Source organism: Puma concolor, chromosome B3 (genome assembly GCF_028749965.1).
Source record: "Puma concolor isolate L17-30 chromosome B3, mPumCon1.1.hap2, whole genome shotgun sequence".
NCBI lineage: Eukaryota > Metazoa > Chordata > Mammalia > Carnivora > Felidae > Puma > Puma concolor.
Window position 1 is genome coordinate 145,081,408 of NC_141672.1, and position 19,388 is coordinate 145,100,795.

A 19,388-nucleotide genomic window follows, 5' to 3' on the forward strand; every position below is an offset into this window, starting at 1 on the left:
AGTGATCTGTTTTAGGAGGATCACCTGGCTGCCTACGGAGAATGGGATGAAGGGGACAAGGTTGGGGATAAGGTTGGGGACTGTGGGAGCAGTGTGAGAGGCTGTCATTCTGTCATTATAATCCAGAGGAGGATGGCACGTGTCTAGCTAGGACAGGGACAGAGCAGGGGTAGATTAAAGAGGTATTTAGGAGATAAAATCTGTAGATTTAGCTGACCAGTTGAGGGAGAGGTACGGAGAAGTCACGTAGGACTTGTTTCAAACTTCAGTGGATATGGGGGAGACCATGAGTTGACTGGAAGTTCCCGAGGGGTGTCCAGCTAGAGGTGGCCAGTGGCCAGCTGAGATGGAAGTCTGGCTCTCAGGAGAGGCCTGGGATTGGGCAGCAGCACAGGAGTTAGTTTCCTCTGTAGGAAGAAATGAGATCTCCCAAGGAGACGTGTTGTCTGAGAAGATGAGCAGGGCTAAGGACAACCTTGGGATCGAGGAAGAGGGAGCCATGACGAGGGGGGCCGAGGAAGAGGGAGATTGGGAAGGAAGAGTAGGAGACAGAAGGAGAACCAGGAGAGGGTGAACGTGTGCAAAGTGTGAGTTTCCAGAAAGAGTGGTTAGCTGTGTCTGGGACCGCAGTCAAGCCAGGTAGGAATTGAACCGTGTCCTTCAGATGTAGAAACGATGAGGTCATCCGTGACTTGACAAGTTTGCTGCCGGTGCCCGTGTGGAAGAGAACGAAGCAAAGAACGAGTGAAGGGGCTTCCCGATGGTGGGGAGGGGTGCCTGGGGCCTGCACGCAGATCCTGTGGCTGAGCAGGACTCCAGGTGAGGGGGCCAAGTGAAGGCAGAGAAGGCGCGGCGTGCAGGTCGGGGCGGGGGGGGGCCCGAGCGCCAGCTCCATGTTCCCTCACAGCAGGGCGGCTGCCGGTTTCCTCGTCTGTGAAATGGGGACAGGTCAGAGAGGCTCAGCACCACGTGTAGCACCTGCACAGAGGAGGGGACAGGAAGGAAGGTCACCCGTGCCTTGTCATTGATTGGCATGGGAGGTCGAGGGAGAGAGGAGGCAGAGACAGCCCGGGAGAGCCGTGGGGTCAGGGAGATCGATAAACTGTCATCTGAAATAGACCCCAACCCCATTAGCGCTCCCTGTGTACCCTTGAAGAGAGGTACATTCTTTCCTGGGACATTTTAGAGCACGTATTGTTTAAAACAAAAAAGTTCCCTTTGAGGCAAGGATGGGCAGGAATCAAATTTTTTTTTACCGTTTTACTCAATTGTATATGCAGCCGTATGATAGGAAGACTTTTCCTGGGTTCATTTCTTCTAGTTTTGGCTTCATGTCCCAGGACTCTGTAACTACATAATCTGGAAGCTATAGGGCAGTTGCTTATGACTATAACCAGATGGGACATTTTGAGGAAGTTCCCCCCCCCCTTAAAACCTCATTGGTCAGAGCCTTCATCTCTGGGCATTCTGTTGATGTGGGGGGCTTCTTAAATGGTGTTCTAATTCCCACATTTTGTTGTTGAAAAATTTTAAATTGGTAACTTTCCTAATCTGTTGTCAAAATCCCTTCGAAGAGGTGATTTATAGTTTAATTGTTTCCACAGATAATCAGTCAGGCAAACACAAAGACAGAAGGAAAAGCTCGCTCGATGTCAGAGCTGTTGCCTCTCGAGCAAGTGAAGGTAGGTGCAAAGACGAGGGGAAGGGGCAGAGCAGGTGAACTCCTGACACTCGGTCCCCAGTCTCCTCTCCGGGTCCCTGTCCACCTGCAGTGCGGGACAGGGGAGGGGACGCTCTACAGCCCGAGTCCGTGTCCCCTCCCCCGACTCCTGCCGGTGGGCTCCGTTCTCAGCCTTTTCGTGGATATATTTTACTATCTATTCTATCATTGATTTTCTAAACTGTGAACAGCGGAAGATGTCTGTTGATCTCCGTTACTGTATGGGTGGTGCACAGTGCATCTAGAAATTCTTAACATAGTCCGTCGTGGGTTGCCATGGAAACTTCCCTTTGGTGGAGAGGTGAGCTGCATTTGGGGATGCAAAAGACCCTTATTAAGCAAATAGTACGTTTTAATTGGAATATAATTTTTTAAGATTACATAGCTATGTGGCCCGAATGATTTAGTCGTTTTTAAAATGTAATGAAAATGGTTAATACAGTGTGGAGGCACATGTTACTGCTGGCTGGGTACTTTCCTGGACCCAGAGATGAAAAGGGAAGCGTGTGGAGTTGATCGTCACTAGATAAAAAGCCACAGCTTTCCAGGGCAACAGCAACTCAGATTAGACAAGAGATCGAGTGTCCTCAGGTTGGTTGCGAGGCTCCGAAAAGACAAATGTGTCCCGCACTGGAAAGACTGCGCAGGCCCCACCCTGCTACACAGGCGAGAAACGGGCTTTGGCCTCAGAATCACCTTGATTCCGGTCCCAGCTTCGTGTACTGTCCGCGCAACTTTGTGGGTAGACCCGCGTGCCTCCGTTTCCTCACCGTGACCAGGGGGGCAGGTGTGCTGTCCCCAGAGGGTTGTGTGAGGGGTGAGGGTGCGTGGTGCCCTGCAGGGGTGGCGGGAGCTGCCACCACCGTCTTCGCCGCGGCCTCCACTCGAGCAGCCCCGTGGTCCTCCCAAGTCCTCGGGCAGAGCGGGCAGGGGCAAAGTCACCCCCCCCCACACACACACACACAGCAGTCTCCGCTCCTCCCCTCTTGCTTCTGTCCATCCTTAGGCTGACTCAGTCCCTCTCTGTATTTTTAAGAGTTAAACATTTTTCTTGTAACGTTTCTGGTTTTTAATTGCCACTCTTTTTTAACTTAGTTATAATTTACATACGGTGGAATTCAGATGTCCAATGTTCAGTTCCGTGAGTTTCAGCAGTTCAACACTCGTGCAACTGCCCCCACAAAGCAGATACAGAAAACGCGCGCGCGCACACCTTTTACGGCACAGAGGCCGCCACTGATTCTGGGACCGTAAATTAAGTGGGCCTGTTGTGCTTCACAGAGATCGTACAGCACGTGCTGCTTGAGTCTGGCTTCTATCACTTATTTTAGGTTTTTGAGATCCATCCATGTTGCTAGGCGAGTCCGTACTTCATTGTCTTTATTGCTCGGCAGTCCTCTGTCGCAGGGACGTGCCACCCTTATCCGTTCTTTTATTCAGAGGTATCTGTGTTCATCTTTCCACTTCGGGGCTGTTAAGAATAAGGCTGCAGGGGCGCCTGGGTGGCTCAGTCGGTTAAGCGTCCGACTCTTGATCTCAGGGTTGTGAGTTCGAGCCCCGAGTTGAGCCATGCGTTGGGCTCTGTGCTGGGCATGGAGCCTACTTAAAATAATAGGACGGCTGCGTGAATGTTTTTACCCAAGTCTTTCTGGGGGTGGGCACGTGTTCCTGTCCTGCCTAGAAGTGGAATTGCTGGGCCTTTGGGCAGCTGCAGAGGTCTCTCTGGTGTGAGTTGTATCAGGTCATCCCCTATCGCTGAGGTGTGGGTGTTCTGGTTGCTCTGCAGCCTTCCAGAAGTGGTTAGCTCAGCATTTTAAATTTCAGCAATTCTGGTGGGTACGGTTTTAATTTTAATTTTCCTGACGACTAATGAGGTTGAGTACCCCCTTCATACGCTTACTAACCATTTGGAAATCCTCTTTTGTGAAGTGCTGTTCAGATATTTTGCCAATTTTTATAATTGAGTTTCTCTTGTTGGCTTATAGGAATTCTTTATATATTTTATTTTTTAATGTTTACTTATTTGAGAAAGAGCGAGAGTGGGGAAGGGGCAGAGAGAGGGAGAGACAGAATCCCAAGCAAGCCCCACACTCAGCATGGAGCCCAACACAGGACTTGATCTCACAACCGTGAGATCGTGACCTGTGCCAAAATCAAGAGTTGGATGCTTGGGCCCCCCTGGATGGCTCAGTCAGTTAAGCATCCGACCCCTGATTTTGGCTCAGGTCATGATCTCACGGTTCGTGGGATCGAGGGTCATGTCAGGCTCTGAGCTGATGATGTGAAGCCTGCATGGCTTCTCTCTCCCTCCCTCTCCCGCTCATCCCTCTCTCTCACTCTCAAAATAGACATTAAAAAAAAAAAAAAAAAAGAGTTGAACACTTGACTGACAGCCCCCCAGGCACCCTGGAATTCTTTATATATTTTAGATATGGGTCCTCTTTTGGATATGGGCATCACAAATACATTTTTTTAGTCTGTGGTTTGCCTTTTCACTCTCTTAATGGTCTTTAATGAACAGAAGTTCTTAATTTTAATAAAGCTCATTCTATCAGTGTTTTCTATCATAGCTGGTGCTTTTTTGTGTCCTGTTCAGGAAATCTTTCCCTATCCCAAGGTTATGAAGATACTCTCTTACGTTCTCTCATAGAAGTTTTCTTGTTTTATCTTTCACCTTAGGTCTGTGATCCATTTCAAATTGGTCTACCTGGTGAAGGTAGGGCTCAAGGATGAATTTTCTCCCTACATGGAAACCCAGTTGGCCCATCACCATATTGAGGAAAAAAAAAAAACAAACATCTTTGCTGCAGTGCTATTATTGTAAATTAGGGGACTATAAGTATACGGTCATTTTCTGGACTCTTCTGTTTCACTGTTGTCTTAGTCTCTTCTTGCACCAATACCACCATCGATTGCTACAGCCTCTACAGTTCTTGATATCTGGTAGTTAGTTTCAAGTTGTTCCTCTTCAAGGTTGTCTTGGCTGTTCCAAGTCCTTTGCATTTCCGTATAAGATTTAGAATCAGCTTGTTACTTTACACACGCACGGCCTCCTGGGGTCTTGTCTAAGAATGTCTTGAATCTACAGATCAATTCAGGGAAAAGGGAAAGCTCAGTGGTACGATATGCTCTGTGTCTCTAGGTTGTTTTTACTTCCTCTCAGTTCTGCGTTTTCAGTGTATAAATCCTACACATCTTTCCTTACGTATATTCCTAAATATTGGTGTTTTGGGATGCTTTCCTAATGATGTTTATTTCAATTTCTAATTGTCTGTTGCCAGTTTCTAGAAATAAAATTGACTTTTGTGTATTGACCTTGTACCCAGTAACCTTGATAAACTTACTCATTGGCTCTAAGAGTAGTGTTTGTAGATTCCTTTGGGTTTGAGCACACACAGGACAGTCTTTGTGACCTTTATTTCTTCTTCTTGCCTTTTTTCATTGTGCTATTTTTTTTTTAATATGAAATTTATTGTCAAATTGGTTTCCATACAACACCTAGTGCTCATCCCAACAGGTGCCCTCCTCAATACCCATCACCCACCCTCCCCTCCCTCCCACCCTCCATCAACCCTCAGAGTGTTCTCAGTTTTTAAGAGTCTCTTATGGTTTGGCTCCCTCCCTCTCTAACTTTTTTTTTTTTTCCCCTTCCCCTCCTCCATGGTCTTCTGTTAAGTTTCTCAGGATCCACATAAGAGTGAAAACATACGGTATCTTTCCTTCTCTGACTTATTTCACTTAGCATCACACTCTCCATTCCATCCATGTTGCTACAAAAGGCCATATTTCATTCTTTCTCATTGCCACGTAGTATTCCATTGTGTATATAAACCACAATTTCTTTATCCATTCATCAGCTGATGGACATTTAGGCTCTTTCCATAATTTGGCTATTGTTGAAAGTGCTGCTAGAAACATTGGGGTACAAGTGCCTCTATGTATCAGCACTCCTGTATCCCTTGGGTAAATTCCTAGCAGGGCTATTGCTGGGTCATAGGGTAGATCTATTTTTAATTTTTTGAGGAACCTCCACACTGTTTTCCAGAGTGGCTGCACCAGTTTGCATTCCCACCAAAAGTGCGAGAGGGTTCCCATTTCTCCACATCCTCTCCAGCCTCTATAGTCTCCTGATTTGTTCATTTTAGCCACTCTGACTGGCGTGAGGTGGTATCTCAGTGAGGTTTTGATTTGTATTTCCCTTATGAGGAGTGACATTGAGCATCTCTTCATGTGCCTGTTGGCCATCTGGATGTCTTCTTTAGAGAAGTGTCTATTCATGTGTTCTGCCCATTTCTTCACTGGATTATTTGTTTTTCGGGTGTGGAGTTTGGTGAGTTCTTTATAGATTTTGGATACTAGCCCTTTGTCCGATATGTCATTTACAAATATCTTTTCCCATTCTGTTGGTTGCCTTTTAGTTTTGTTGATTGTTTCCTTGGCAGTGCAGAAGCTTTTTATCTTCATGAGGTCCCAATAGTTCATTTTTGCTTTTAATTCCCTTGCCTTTGGGGATGTGTCAAGTAAGAAATTGCTGCAGCTAAGGCCAGAGAGGTTTTTTCCTGCTTTCTCATCTAGGGTTTCGATGGTTTCCTGTCTCACATTCAGGTCCTTTATCCATTTTGAGTGTATTTTTGTGAATGGTGTAAGAAAGTGGTCTAGTTTCATCCTTCTGCATGTTGCTGTCCAGTTCTCCCAGCACCATTTGTTAAAGAGACTATCTTTTTTCCATTGGGTATTCTTTCCTGCTTTGTCAAGATTAGTTGGCCATATGTTTGTGGGTCCAATTCTGGGGTCTCTATTCCATTGGTCTATGTGTCTGTTTTTGTGCCATCATTGTGCTATTTTTTTTTCATTTTTATGAGAAGATGTCCCTTTTGTTACATTTTTTTTTTAATGTTTTTGAGAGCAAGAGACAGAGCGTGAGCAGAGAGAGAGAGGGAGACAAAGAATCTGAAGCAGGCTCTGAGCTGTCAGCACAGAGCCTGATGTGGTGCTTGAATCTGTAAACCACAAGATCATGACCTGAGCTAAAGTCGGACGTGTAACTGACTGAGCCACCCAGGCGCCCCCCCCCCCCACTTTCATTACATTTTTAAATGAGAACAGGTCCTTTTATGATGTAGTGATAAAACAGTGGTTATTCTTTTTGGTTTAATGACCTTATTGGGTAGAATGGAAAGCTGGCAACCATATGCTGGTCACCAACATTGGATTTAAGGAGTGTTGTGGGTCCCCCAAATTAAAAGCATTTAAGAGCCCCTGAGTTGGTTCATCTGGCAGTGTTTCTCCTTAGACCTCAATTTGGTAAAACGAGGCTCACCTATCACGCTTTGGAACAGTCTGTCGTCCCTGAAGGTCTTTGGTAAACAGCATTTGGCCTGACAGTGGGGCTTTCAAGGGAGACACACAGAACTCTGTGTGTCCATTTTTTTCCTGTCTGTACACTGCCCAGCCTTCCCTTTACCCCAAAGGAACCATATCTTGACAGTAGAAACAAAAAATCCACAAACTTCAGACAGAACCTGATAGTTGCTGCCTCATTTATGGTATGTACCTAGTTGGTCTAGACTAAGCATCACAGTGGAAAATGCCAAAAGGTGCCTTGAGAAATTTAACCAAACAGTCATGTATTTTGATTAATGGTGAATTGTATTAATCGCTCCTGCCATATATGAAACAAAGAGCCTGTGTGGCATTGTCTTCCAGAACATTTTTGCTCCTGGATCGTGGCAAGCTGAATATTAAAAGCTTGATTGTTATAAACACAAAAGAGGCTATTTGGCCTTGACTTGCTAGATTGTTTCCTCTGTTTTTCCTCCGGCCTGTGACATCAGAAGTTCAGGCTGGGGGGGGGGGGGGGGGGGGCACGTGCATCCTAGTGCCTAGGACTGAAGGGAGCAGAGCTGGTTCTGGAAGAACCCCAGGCTCATCGGGACTGGGTGGAAGCCAGGTGACCACATAGTTCTCATCCGATCGCTTCGTCACGCAGCTGAGCACATGGGGACTTGGGGGGTGGGGAGCGAGGAAGAGCACAGAGCCCGGGGCTTGTCAGCAGGTACCTGGGGCTGTACATCCCCTGAGCTCTGCATCTCGTGGTCTCTCCACAGTCAGCAGCCAGAGACGGCACTCCTCCATGGCCCGGATACATTCCATGACGATCGAGGCGCCCATCACCAAGGTGAAGCAGCGTGCGCTGTCTCCACGCGGCATGCACAGGAGTCCTTGTTCTCCAGGTTGACTGTTTCTAGAGAGAGGAAAGCGACCCGCACCGATAATAATGCTCCGCTGGTCGCATGGAGCTGCCTCCTCTAAAGAGAGGACATGCGACATGAACGTTGTAGTTGGTCTTGAGTTAGCGCCCAGCGCCACGCCAGCCTGCCTCTCCACATTGCTCTCCCACCGTCCGTGAGGTTATGAAACTCACGTCTTCTTTCCATGCTGTAGGTAATCAACATTATCAACGCCGCCCAGGAAAGCAGCCCCATGCCTGTGACAGAAGCCTTAGACCGTGTGCTGGAGATTCTGAGAACCACTGAATTGTATTCGCCACAGTTCGGTGCTAAGGACGATGATCCTCATGCCAATGACCTTGTTGGAGGCTTAATGTCTGTAAGTGTATTTGCCCCGGCAGCTGGCTAGAGCCTGCTGTTTTTGTCTGTTTTCCCAGAGATGACGTGTTTATGGGCTAGGCCACATGGAGCTCAGTGCGTGTAGGGGGCCGTCGTGGCCTGAGCCCCGCCATCACCCGGGCTCGACGGCACTCTGGCCAGAGCCGTCTCCCACCTACTGCCGGCCACCAAGGGAGACCACAGCTTGAAGCAGAGGAGGCAGGAGCATATTCTAGAGAGTCTGCTGGGCTGGGTTCTCCATTTTTGCTTAGGAGTTCTATGAGAAAAATAGGAAATAAAACATAAAAATTAATTGTTTCACATATTTTGAAAACTGGGGCAGGAAAAAAATATACGTATAAAGTGTTTCATACCAATTACAAAACAGAAAGACTCCATATGTTCAAAGAGGCACCGGGGCACGGGGCTCCGTTTCCTTCCCAAACATCCTACACAGATGTGACGGCTTTGCACCGTGGGCCCCGGCGGCCCTGGATACCTTCTCTAGCCCCTCTAGCAGAGAGGTCTCGCAAGGGAAGAAAAGCTCTCTGGAAAACATTCCATCTCTGTCTGTCACCTTTTGTCTCAGTCAGAAGTAAAATTCACCACCTCACCGCCACCAAACCTAGAAACAACAGCAATTCCCCTGCCAATGCCTGCTTTCTGAAGTTCTCTGGATTTCTTAAAAACAAGGTTTTAGGCAGTAATGTGAAGGCAGTAATCGAGAGTGGTTCCCAGTGACAGTAGTGTCTAACCCTGGCCTTGCCTGTCTGAGGCACAGGCTCTAGCACCCGTAGGCGGGAGGTGGAAACCACGGGGGTGGGATAGTGTCCCAGGGTGAGGGGGGAAGCGAGGGAAGCTGGGAGGGCTCTCAGCGCAAGAGGCAGCCGGGTGGAGTGAGGGTGCGTAGAGGGCCCGGAACAATCCAGTGTTCTGAAGGAATCCTGGTGTCCATTGGCAGTGAGGAGGGTGGCAAGAAAATGGTGGGGAAGTCTTGAGGGCAGAGGCCAGCTGTCCCTGAGAAACCGAACCAGTGCTGAGGGCCCACGGGAATGCTGGGCTCTGGGGCCTGGTGCAAGATCACCTCCCTGCTGCCCCTGAGTTCAGCCCGTTTTCCCAGCATCAGGCCTCCTGCTCTGTGTTAGGTGACCGCGTTCAGTGGTTGACCCCAGGGGCGCCGGAGCCTTGGGTGCATTGCTGGGGAGGCTGCCCTCAGCTGTCCTCTGGGACCGACTGTCCCTCCCAGCGTTTTCAAGAAATAAAGAATAGTTGGGGCGCCTGGGTGGCTCAGTCGGTTAAGCATCTGACTTCGGCTCAGCTCAGGATCTCCTGGTTCATGAGTTCGAGCCCCACGTCGGGCTCTGTGCTGACCCTCAGAGCCTGGAGCCTGCTTCGGATTCCGTGTCTCCCTCTCTCTCTGCCCCTCCCCTGCTCGTACTCAGTCTCTCTCAAAAATAAATAAAATTATTTTTAAAAAATTTTAAAAAAAGAAGTAAAGAATAGTTGTGACTTACCTTTTTCTTGTCTCCTTGATTTTTATCAGGATGGTTTGCGAAGACTATCCGGGAATGAATATGTTCTTTCAACAAAAAGTAAGTTTTAACTTTTTAATCTTCTGGATCACTGTTAATATCGTAGTAGCACTTAAATGATGAAAATAAGTTTTTTTTTGTTAATTTATTTTGAGAGAGCACGTGCAAGCAGGGGGAGGGGCAGGGAAAGAGAATCCCAAGCAGGCTCCGAGCTGTCAGCACAGAGCCCCATGTGGGCTCGATCTCACAAACCGTGAGATCGTGACCCGAGCCAAAACCAAGAGTCGGAGGTTTAACCAACTGAGCCACTCAGGCACTGCTCCGTTGACCTTTCTCAGCAGTAAGATGTTTCGTGGTCGGTCATAAAACATCCGACACACAGCAGCTGTCCCTGGAAGCAGCACTGTCCCCGCTACGGAGCAGTTAACATGGAAAAGCCTGCTAATCTTGTTCCCCAAATCACATCGCTTTGCAGGCCTGCAGCAGGTGCCCGGCAGTGTTGTCACCCCCATCTCCCTTCACGACGTCCCTCCCCGGATAGCTCGGGCTATGGAAAATGAAGAGTACTGGGACTTTGATATTTTTGAACTGGAGGCCGCCACACATAAAAGGTGCGTCCACGGGGAGCCCCGCAGGCAGACAGCCCGGTCCCGAGGGCATCTGCAGACAAAGCCCTCCAAGGAGCCGGGGTTCTGCCAGAGGCAGGTCCTGGTCAGGGAGGGGGGGCTCCAGGGGAGGACCACGGCCCCAGAGGGGTCAGGGAGGGCCGGCCGACTCATCACAACTCCCGCAGAGACCGCCCACTCGTGGCCCATGTGAAGTTGAACAAGGGACGTAACGTCTCTGAGTGGCAGGGGTTTTTCCTGGAAAATACGGACGTGCCTTCTGTAGGTGGTGGTACGTTGAGGGAGCAGCAAGAGCCCCACTCAGAACCTAGAACTAAGAATTAGAAACACACATTCTCCAAGAATTGTCCCCACATCGTGGTCGCCATGTTGGTGTCAGGCATGGGGACCCCCTGAACTCTAGTCGTCCTGATCTGGGCACGCACACACAGAGTGGGGACAGCACTGGGATTTTACCTTGAGTTTTGGCCCTTGAGGGAAGCACAGAGTTGGCTAGAGCACTGTGGCTGACTGGGCACCCTGGGAAGGGCCGTCTGCATTTCCAGCCAAGGCTGCGCTTTGCGGGGGTGAGGCCGGAGGGACCTGCGTGTATTCTGTGGGCCCATGGGATGGCTAACTCCTCAGGTCCCCTCCAGTCTGGGTGAACTGTCCTCACACGGCCTCTACCCTCCGATCATGCCCACCAGGAGTCAGCCTTCCACTACATTCTCTTCCCATGCACCCCACATGGGCAGGGGCCATAGAAAGAATACTCTAGCAAACGAATCTTTGAGCACCTGGCTTACGTGCTAGTGACGCTGCATTCATGTGAATCAGGCCAAGGTGGGCCGGTTCAAGCCCTGGGAGTGTGGTGACCTCCAGATGCCACCTCAGCAGAGCCATTTCTTGCCCTTCCAAGCCCAAGGCCAGATGCTGGATTGAGGTAACTTCTCAAGGAAGGGCCTGAATCGGTGGCCAGTTGGTCACCTTCTCAGGAGAAACCGCGTCCTGCTGCGGCACCCACCTTCAGATTGTTGAGGCTGTTACGTGACAGGTGACAGTATCTGGGCCACAGGCAGCCTTCAAGAAGTGTTCTTTGCTTCTAGACAGGACATCTGGCCAATAACACAGGTCTAGCAAGTCCGAAGGCGAGGACAGGGTTCAAGCCTGGCATCACGTGCATTTTGAGGAATCTACTGGTGCACGTAGGAGTCACCGAAGGCGGAAGGGCAGGGCCGGCCAAGCCAGTGGGGAGCCCTGACCCAGAGCTCCAGCCAAAGTTGGTGTCAGCCGCCGGGGCCCCGGAGACGCGGACGCCGCTCGGGCAGCCGCCCTGCCCCGCACGCTCGCTGAAGCCGGGCTCGGGTCGGCCGGTCGGGTCTGAGCCTCTTTGGGGCTCCACACGCTTTGCCTGTTTCTTTGTTTTAATGCTGTGGACGTTTTTCTCTGTAGGCCTTTGATCTATCTTGGTCTCAAAATGTTTGCGCGCTTTGGAATCTGTGAATTCTTGAACTGCTCTGAGGCGACGCTGAGATCGTGGCTGCAAATTATTGAAGCCAATTACCATTCTTGTAACCCCTACCACAATTCCACACACTCTGCCGACGTGCTTCATGCCACTGCCTATTTCCTCTGCAAAGAGAGGATAAAGGTGAGCTGTGTTTGTGCTCAGCGGGCAGGGCCACGGGACGGTGCGCCGCCTCGGCCAAGTTGCCGTGCAGGATGACTGCTGGAGCGGTCCTCGCCTGCACGCCGCCCGGCCGGGAAGCTCTGTGGATTCGATATGTTCATTCAGGATGCCTCATAATACCCTGCTGCCCTCCTAGCGAGGGCCCGTCCTTTCTTGTCTACGCGGCGCCCGGCGAGAGCTCCCGAGCCCCTGCCTCCCGTGGCTCCCTCGCACCGCTACCAGCGCAGGCTTTCCCAGACAGCACATCTGACCGTGTTGTTCCCGGGAGCGGCCTCCCACCCGCCTCCCACATACTGTAAAACCCCACAGTATGATGTTCACAGCTTCCTGACACACGGGCCACGTGTGAGACACGCTGAACCACCGTACTTTCTGACACACCTGCCCTCGACATGCTGTTCCCTTTGTTGGTCCCGCGTGTCCCCCACCTGTCCTTCAGGGATCCACACCAGCCTTTGTTCCTCCAGGAAGTCTTGCCTAGACCACCCTCCATCCCCAGTACTGACTTAGATGCCCTCTTCCATGTGCCCGCTCCTCTTGGGCACATTCCTGATCTTACCGGTCCGTCCACTCCATGTGGCTGGCAAGTTCCTTTCGTATCCCCAGGGCCCGTCCTGCTCAGCTGAGTCTCCGCAGTGGCCACTGGCACCTGCCGGTGGCCAGTCGCAGCTGGCTCAGTCTGCCTGGGCCCGGGCCAGCGGCTTTATTTAGCTCTAGCTTCGAGGCAGCAGAGGGGAGGGGGGTGAGAAGACTGTAGCCCAGAGAGCAGGGAGGGGGGGGAAGGTTCCACTCGAGGAACGTGACTCACCGGCCACTCCCAAACCAAGCTTCCTGAGAAAGCTTTTCATGTTGGAAATCACTTCATTAGGGAGACTGTCTAAGCAGCAACTAGACATGAGCTGATTCATCACATTTTGTGTTCCTTCAGTGTCCGTCATAGCACGGCCCAGAGGGTCCAGGGACTTCCCGTGGCCTTGCCATTTATTTCACTTTTAGCAGAACCTAGAAAAAAAAAAAAAGTGGTTTGATCCTTCTGCTCTAAGAATTGGGCTATTTGAGGGGTGATACGGTATAGCCTCCTGTCCAGGTGTCCTGGTACCCGGGGATGGCCGTGTGGGGACCGGGGCATGGCAGGCTGGCGGGCAGAGCGAGGGCAGGTGCCTGCCAGTCCCATGTTGTTCTCCATGACAGGGGACTCGTGTGAGAGAGGACAGCGACATCAGACCAAGACTATAGGCAGAATTAAGAGTTCAGAGAGAGGACCGTTTTATATAAAAGTATGAAAACAAAGGCCAGGGTGGCGGAGAGGGGTGTCTGTGTGTGGTTCGGTGTATAAAGATAGCCTGATTTTTGCTTTGACTTACTGCCTTTGAACTACTCTATAGATAACATGCAAATACATATTTAGAAAGCTCAGTTCATTATAAATAGCATTGATTAAGATATAATCCATATATAATTCACCCACTTAAAGTTAAAAGTATTGAATTTCAATTGAAATAACTTTTCAAGACTGGTTAGACGTGCACCTTCCTTTCAAGTGTCTCTAGAATATTTCCAAAAATGAGCTGCTACCAGGACGTAGTGGATGTCTTAATAAACGTCAGAATTTCATATATTTTCTAACCTTTGCAGAACAAAACAATTTAATAACTAAAGGTTAGATTTAAAAATGTCAGCCACTACAGATGAGAAAATACTTTAAATCAGTTAAGGCCTACAGAATGAGAAGGGCCAGATGACAATCCAAAATGGTTTTTTGAAACAACCAAGAAAATTAAATTCTAGCCAAACAAATCGAGAAATGCAGAAAGTGCCAGACACTTCCACGCTAACTTGAAAGCCTTAAAGAGGAAAGGTTTTAAATCAGATCCTAGAAGCAGGAAGCCAGGAGGTCAGCACCATGGAAGAAGTACTGAATTTACCAATCGAATTCTTCCAAATCGGGCTCCCGACCCAAGACGGTCACTTGAGGTCTTTGTCCCTTCGAGGACTTTTTCTGTGTTGTGTCAACCTTTTCAGAGACTTGAAAATGAGGGAAAACCTCCAGATTATTGTACCAACCTCACCAAATCCTGACATCAGCCCGACAGAGATCGCACCAAAAGCGGGGGGGACACGCTAGACCAGCCCCTTAATGTGAGTGACACACATCGTAAGCTGTTTCTCTCAGGTAGTAATACTGGTTGCTGTTGGTTCAAGTCAGTGTCTCAGACATTTTTTGTGATGGGTCGAGAGACAGACTGGCTGAGGAGGTGACTCCTGTGTCGAGGACACCTCGTATTTTGGTAAGTCCTGAGCTTGTGCGAGACCGAGAATCAGATCGTGTGCCCTAAGGAACAAGTACGAACGTGAAACGGTTTCTGAGTAGAGCTAAGAAAACAGGATGTGCCCAACAACACGCTTTTCTCGGAAATCTGGCACCTTTTTACCTGAAAGTAGTGGGGCGGAAAGAAGACTCTACGGAAGGCTTCCCTGCTTTCTGCGCCATGCCCCGTTTTGAAAAGATCTCTTGTTTGCAGCAAACGTTAGATCCGGTTGACGAGGTCGCCGCCCTCATTGCAGCCACCATCCACGACGTGGACCACCCCGGGAGGACCAACTCCTTCCTGTGCAATGCCGGCAGCGAGCTGGCCATCCTGTACAACGACACTGCCGTGCTGGAGAGCCACCACGCGGCCCTGGCCTTCCAGCTGACCACCCGCGATGACAAATGCAATATCTTCAAAAACATGGAGAGGTGAGAGCACCGGGTCAGGGAGCGTGTCGGTCCCTCTAGCAACTTTGAGATGTGCGTCACATACTACAGAGTTCACCCATCTAAAGCGTACAAGAGTGGTCTGTATAGTCAGGGTCGCGTGGCCATCACCCCCCAGGAAGAAGCTCAAACTCACTGGCCGTCACTTCCCACCCCCCCCCCCCAGGTCCCCCAGCCCCAGGCAACCCCACTGATGCACGTTCTGCCTCCAGTTCTGCACGACTCATAACAAATAGTGCACCCAGGACGTGGTCTTTTGTGGCTGGTGGCTTTCAGCACGAGGCTTTCAAGGCTCAGCAGTTTTGTGTCTGACATCAAAGACGTCATCTCAAGATGGCAAGGATAGTGCTGACATCTTGAGCTTTTAGAGACTCCGAGACTCGGAGAAGCCGTCCTCTTCCATCTCTGCTCCAAACACTCCACTCCGCCCTCCTGTGCCCAGAACCCTCTCATCCTTGTCGGTGTTCACGTGTGACTCCTCAGTTCACGTGTGATTACTCAGTGCGAAGTTCCTTCACAGCACTCATCACGTGTTTAAATCATTTTTCATTACTTGTCTAATGTCTCATTTGCTTCTTAAGCTCCGTAAGATCACGGTGTTCAGTGCCTTTTGTCCATCGCTGGACCCTCGGTGCCTAGCGTGGGGCCTGGTACAGGGGAGGGACCTGTACTTTTTAACTTGGATTTTTAAAGAATGTTTCATAGATTTTGTAAAAAGGAGATTCCGGATTTTACACAACTCCCTTTTGCCACGTTCTAGAATTTCAGTAGGTTTTATTCATCGTTGCTGGTACATACATCAGCTATCTCTGGAAAAATATGCAAGACCTGATAACTTGGGTTGTGTCCAGGGAAAGGAATGGGGTGAGTGGAGGAAAGAGGTGAACGAGAGATAAAAACCAGGGCTGGAGTGAGTTGCTCAGCTGTCAGACCTCCCCTCTAAGTGTCCGGGCACTGAAATTGGTGGATCTCAAGGTTCCTCTGTGGGGGGGGGGGGGGATACATTCTTCGTAGCCACAGATCTCTGCCTTCGTAAGCCCCTGCCATGTTCTCTTCTTCCCGGAGCTACGAGCCCAGCACTACAGAATGGTGAGCGCTTCGCCTGTAAGGCCTCGCCCATAAGTTCCCTGATTGTCACTTCAGTTTTCCCTCACTAACGATCTCGTTCCAACGTGTGCCCTGCGACTTCCAGGGACACGAGCGTTTTAGCTGCCACGGACACAGTTCCAGATCACAGCCGTATCAGGAGTGCCTGTCTGGTCCGGATGAATAATGCGTAGCGCCCTCTCATTTGTTGTCTGAAACAGGAATGACTATCGGACGCTGCGCCAGGGTATTATCGATATGGTCTTGGCCACGGAAATGACAAAACACTTCGAGCACGTCAACAAATTTGTCAACAGCATCAACAAGCCCCTGGCGGCACTAGAAGAAAACGAGGTAAGGGAAACCGACTGCAAGGAGAACCTGGATGGGGGACCGGGGGCCCTTACCCCTCTGTGCTGTGGGGAACTGGGGTAAGAGGCAGGGAGCCGTGCAGGGGCTCCCCTAGCAGGTTCACTGGGTTTAATATCTATCGGTTGGAAAATTATGTAAAAACTTGGCAGGAAAAAAGACCTCCAAAAAGAGATACGGAAACTCTGAAGCTAACATTAGGTGGGTGGACCATTCCTGTGCCCTTTCTCACACGCATCCCCTTCCCCACTCCTTGGGCATCCTGGGGTCCGTCGGAGCCCTTGACGGGTCTCATTTCCCACCCCCACTGTGCACATGCTGTCACATCAGCGACTCTCCTCTGTTGGTCTCGGTCACAGGACAGTAGAGGCTGAGAAGGACCCTGTATTTTGGTCCTAAGGGTGACATTGTTGTCCCCCCCCCCCCCCCATTTCTGGATTTGAGGCCTGGAGTTGCCACAACAACTGCCTGGCAAGGACGACACTAAGCCTCTGGCCAGGCGGGGGACCACAGCTACGGAAGCAGACAGATCTGGGTCCCCATCCAAGTTCTTCTTCGCCTTCCCGGGCTGTACAATGGGCATAATCTCGAGACATAGGACTAAGGGGCAGGGGACAAGGTAGGCACTTAATGGGACCTATTCTACTAGATTCAGCCTGAGATCAGCATCTATCGCGTCTACTTTCACGAACCCTTTTCCTTCGAGGCCCTTCTACCTGCTCCACACACTGAACATCTTGGCACCGGCTCACTGACTCCTCTGCTGCCTTCCTTGCCCGCTCCTGTCACCATCCTCAGAGCCTTCTCCGTGCTCGGGATGGTGTCCCAGGAGGCCAGGATCACTGTTCCTTGAGTTCTAACCCCACTTCACCTCTGCAAGTCCTCTGACCGTGGCTTTTGGCTTTCTAACTCATTACCCTTCACCCCAGTTCCTGTGTGACCCCCTCTGAAACCTATGACAACTCTGCCCCCTTCCTCCTCTCCTGTTCTCCCAGTTCGTCAGCCTGCTTCTGACTTCCCTTCCCTTCCAGGGACTCCAGCGCAGGGGCACCCGCACCAACCTTTTTTAGTGGCTCCACCTGTCCTGGATAGTGTGTCACCTGGGCCACTGCCCCTGGCTGACTTCGGCCACAGACTCGTTTCCTCCAGAGAGTCTGGGCAGTTCCGAGACCTAGCTGAGTGTTCTGTTCCACTCAAAAGTCGCGTTTCTCCTCTGTCCGTACTTGGGGTTATTTCCGAGAGATGAGAAGTCCATCTAGTGAGCCAGAGCAGGGACGGAGTAATACGAGAGCAAATGCCGTACGGCTGGCGGGACCAAATGTAGTCACACGGCTGAAGAGAGGAGCCAGCACGGAGCCCTTGGGACACGGGGCAAGGAGACCCGTCGAGGCAGCCTTGGTGGTGTCCACTCTGGCAGCTGTCCAGGGGAGGAGGCAGCCCAAGCTCTGGGCGGGCACGCGCCCATCTTGATGGCATGCCTGTCCTCACCGCGATGAGACCATCAGGCCTTTTTCGACTACTGTGATTACTCGTGGAAATCACATGATCGACGCCTTTGGAAAGCATGAGGAGACTGGCTTGTCTCTGACCGTGCTCTTTGCCCCGGTCCTCCCTCTTCCAGCCGGGGCCCATTATACCAACGGTTCAGAATCCATAGCAGACCAGACGGCATGTAGCACCTCGAACAGACAGAGCCCAGGACTAAAGTTCCACCTTCAGTTCTTATCCTGGCTCAGCTGGATAGCCGCGGACAAATCTCTTCGCCTCTCTGGGTCCCGGTGCCCTCGTCTATAAAGTAATACTGCTTTTCGTGCCTACCCCAGATCTTTTCGTGAGTGCACATCAAAAGAGAGTAACTGTTACAGGAGTATCGCTCTATCTGACACCATCTTGGTGCATTGATGGCTAATTCCCAAGATTACACCTGCCATGGGACTGGGGTAGGGGCTGGGTTGTACGAAGCAGGGAGCCTGGTGCCCCGCAAGATTCCTTTTGGTGAAAGGGCAGAGAAACCGTTATGTTTAGAGTTCGCGTTCTTTTTCGGTAGGTGTCATAAAAGATACCGCTCATGTCCCAAGGGGGAGCAGTAGAACAAAGAAACAGCAACTGTGAGAAATACCTAGAATGGGAAGAAGCAAAGAGCCAAGAAAGGGAAGGGCACAGAGACTGACCTCCAGCGCTACCCTCTACTCTCGGGTCCCGCTCGGATCTCACTGGACCTTGCTTTCCCTTTCTGTCGAGGGAGGGGCTGACCTCCACGCTCAGGGTGTCCTCAGCACTGTTCTGTGAAGCCGTCACGGATAGGCCCGGGCATACCGTGGGGCCCCACCTGTGAGACACAGCTTGGCCCCAGGGAGCCCACTTGGATTGCTCTGAATCTCACTTGTGTTTTAGGAAACGAATAAAGACGAAGAAGCCATAAACACTATGCTCCGGACTCCAGAGAACCGGACTCTGATTAAACGGATGCTCATCAAGTGTGCGGACGTGTCCAATCCCTGCCGACCGCTGGAGCAGTGCATCGAGTGGGCCGCACGCATATCAGAAGAATATTTTTCTCAGGTGAGATGCAGCCTCTTCACTTCCTTGAGAGAGAGAAACACAGACCATTAGAGATCGGGGGATTAAAACTAGGACGTAGAGTTCTAAGTGAAATTCTGTCCTTGAAGAACACTTCTTGTATCATAGGCTCACTGCTAAGGGATTTGATTAGTTTTCCCTCATCTGAAAATGTATTGGCTGCCTTTCTTGCAGAATATCTCCACTGGATGTAGATTCCGGTGTTAACAGTTTTCTCCTAACAGCATTTTACACCGTTGTCTGCCCCTCGTGTTCTGGCTGCGTAGGAAAAATCCTTGTGGGGCAGGAAAAAGAAATTGGAAAATACAGTGGCTAAAGGTTTAGCAAGTTTACTGAAAGCATATACACATAGATTCAAGAAACACAAACCTTAATCCAAGCCCACAGTCCAGCGGCTCCAAGCCTTTGAAGTCAGCCAGAGAAAAATGGCCCGTTTCGTG

General features: G+C 50.4%; 1 protein-coding gene across 2 annotated transcripts in view; it reads left to right on the forward strand.

Annotated features, from left to right (window-relative positions):
* PDE8A (phosphodiesterase 8A) overlaps positions 1 to 19,388 on the forward strand; it is a 155,448-nt gene that overhangs the window by 118,058 nt on the left and 18,002 nt on the right. The window contains exons 12-20 of one of the 2 annotated variants that reach the window (XM_086711654.1): positions 1,605 to 1,682; positions 7,828 to 7,898; positions 8,165 to 8,329; positions 9,872 to 9,920; positions 10,336 to 10,471; positions 11,918 to 12,116; positions 14,678 to 14,895; positions 16,221 to 16,353; positions 18,763 to 18,930. In XM_086711654.1, the coding sequence (XP_086567780.1) occupies positions 1,605 to 1,682; positions 7,828 to 7,898; positions 8,165 to 8,329; positions 9,872 to 9,920; positions 10,336 to 10,471; positions 11,918 to 12,116; positions 14,678 to 14,895; positions 16,221 to 16,353; positions 18,763 to 18,930 (1,217 nt within the window). The remainder of the gene's footprint in view (positions 1 to 1,604; positions 1,683 to 7,827; positions 7,899 to 8,164; positions 8,330 to 9,871; positions 9,921 to 10,335; positions 10,472 to 11,917; positions 12,117 to 14,677; positions 14,896 to 16,220; positions 16,354 to 18,762; positions 18,931 to 19,388) is intronic. The other variant, XM_086711655.1, reaches the window with a different exon arrangement.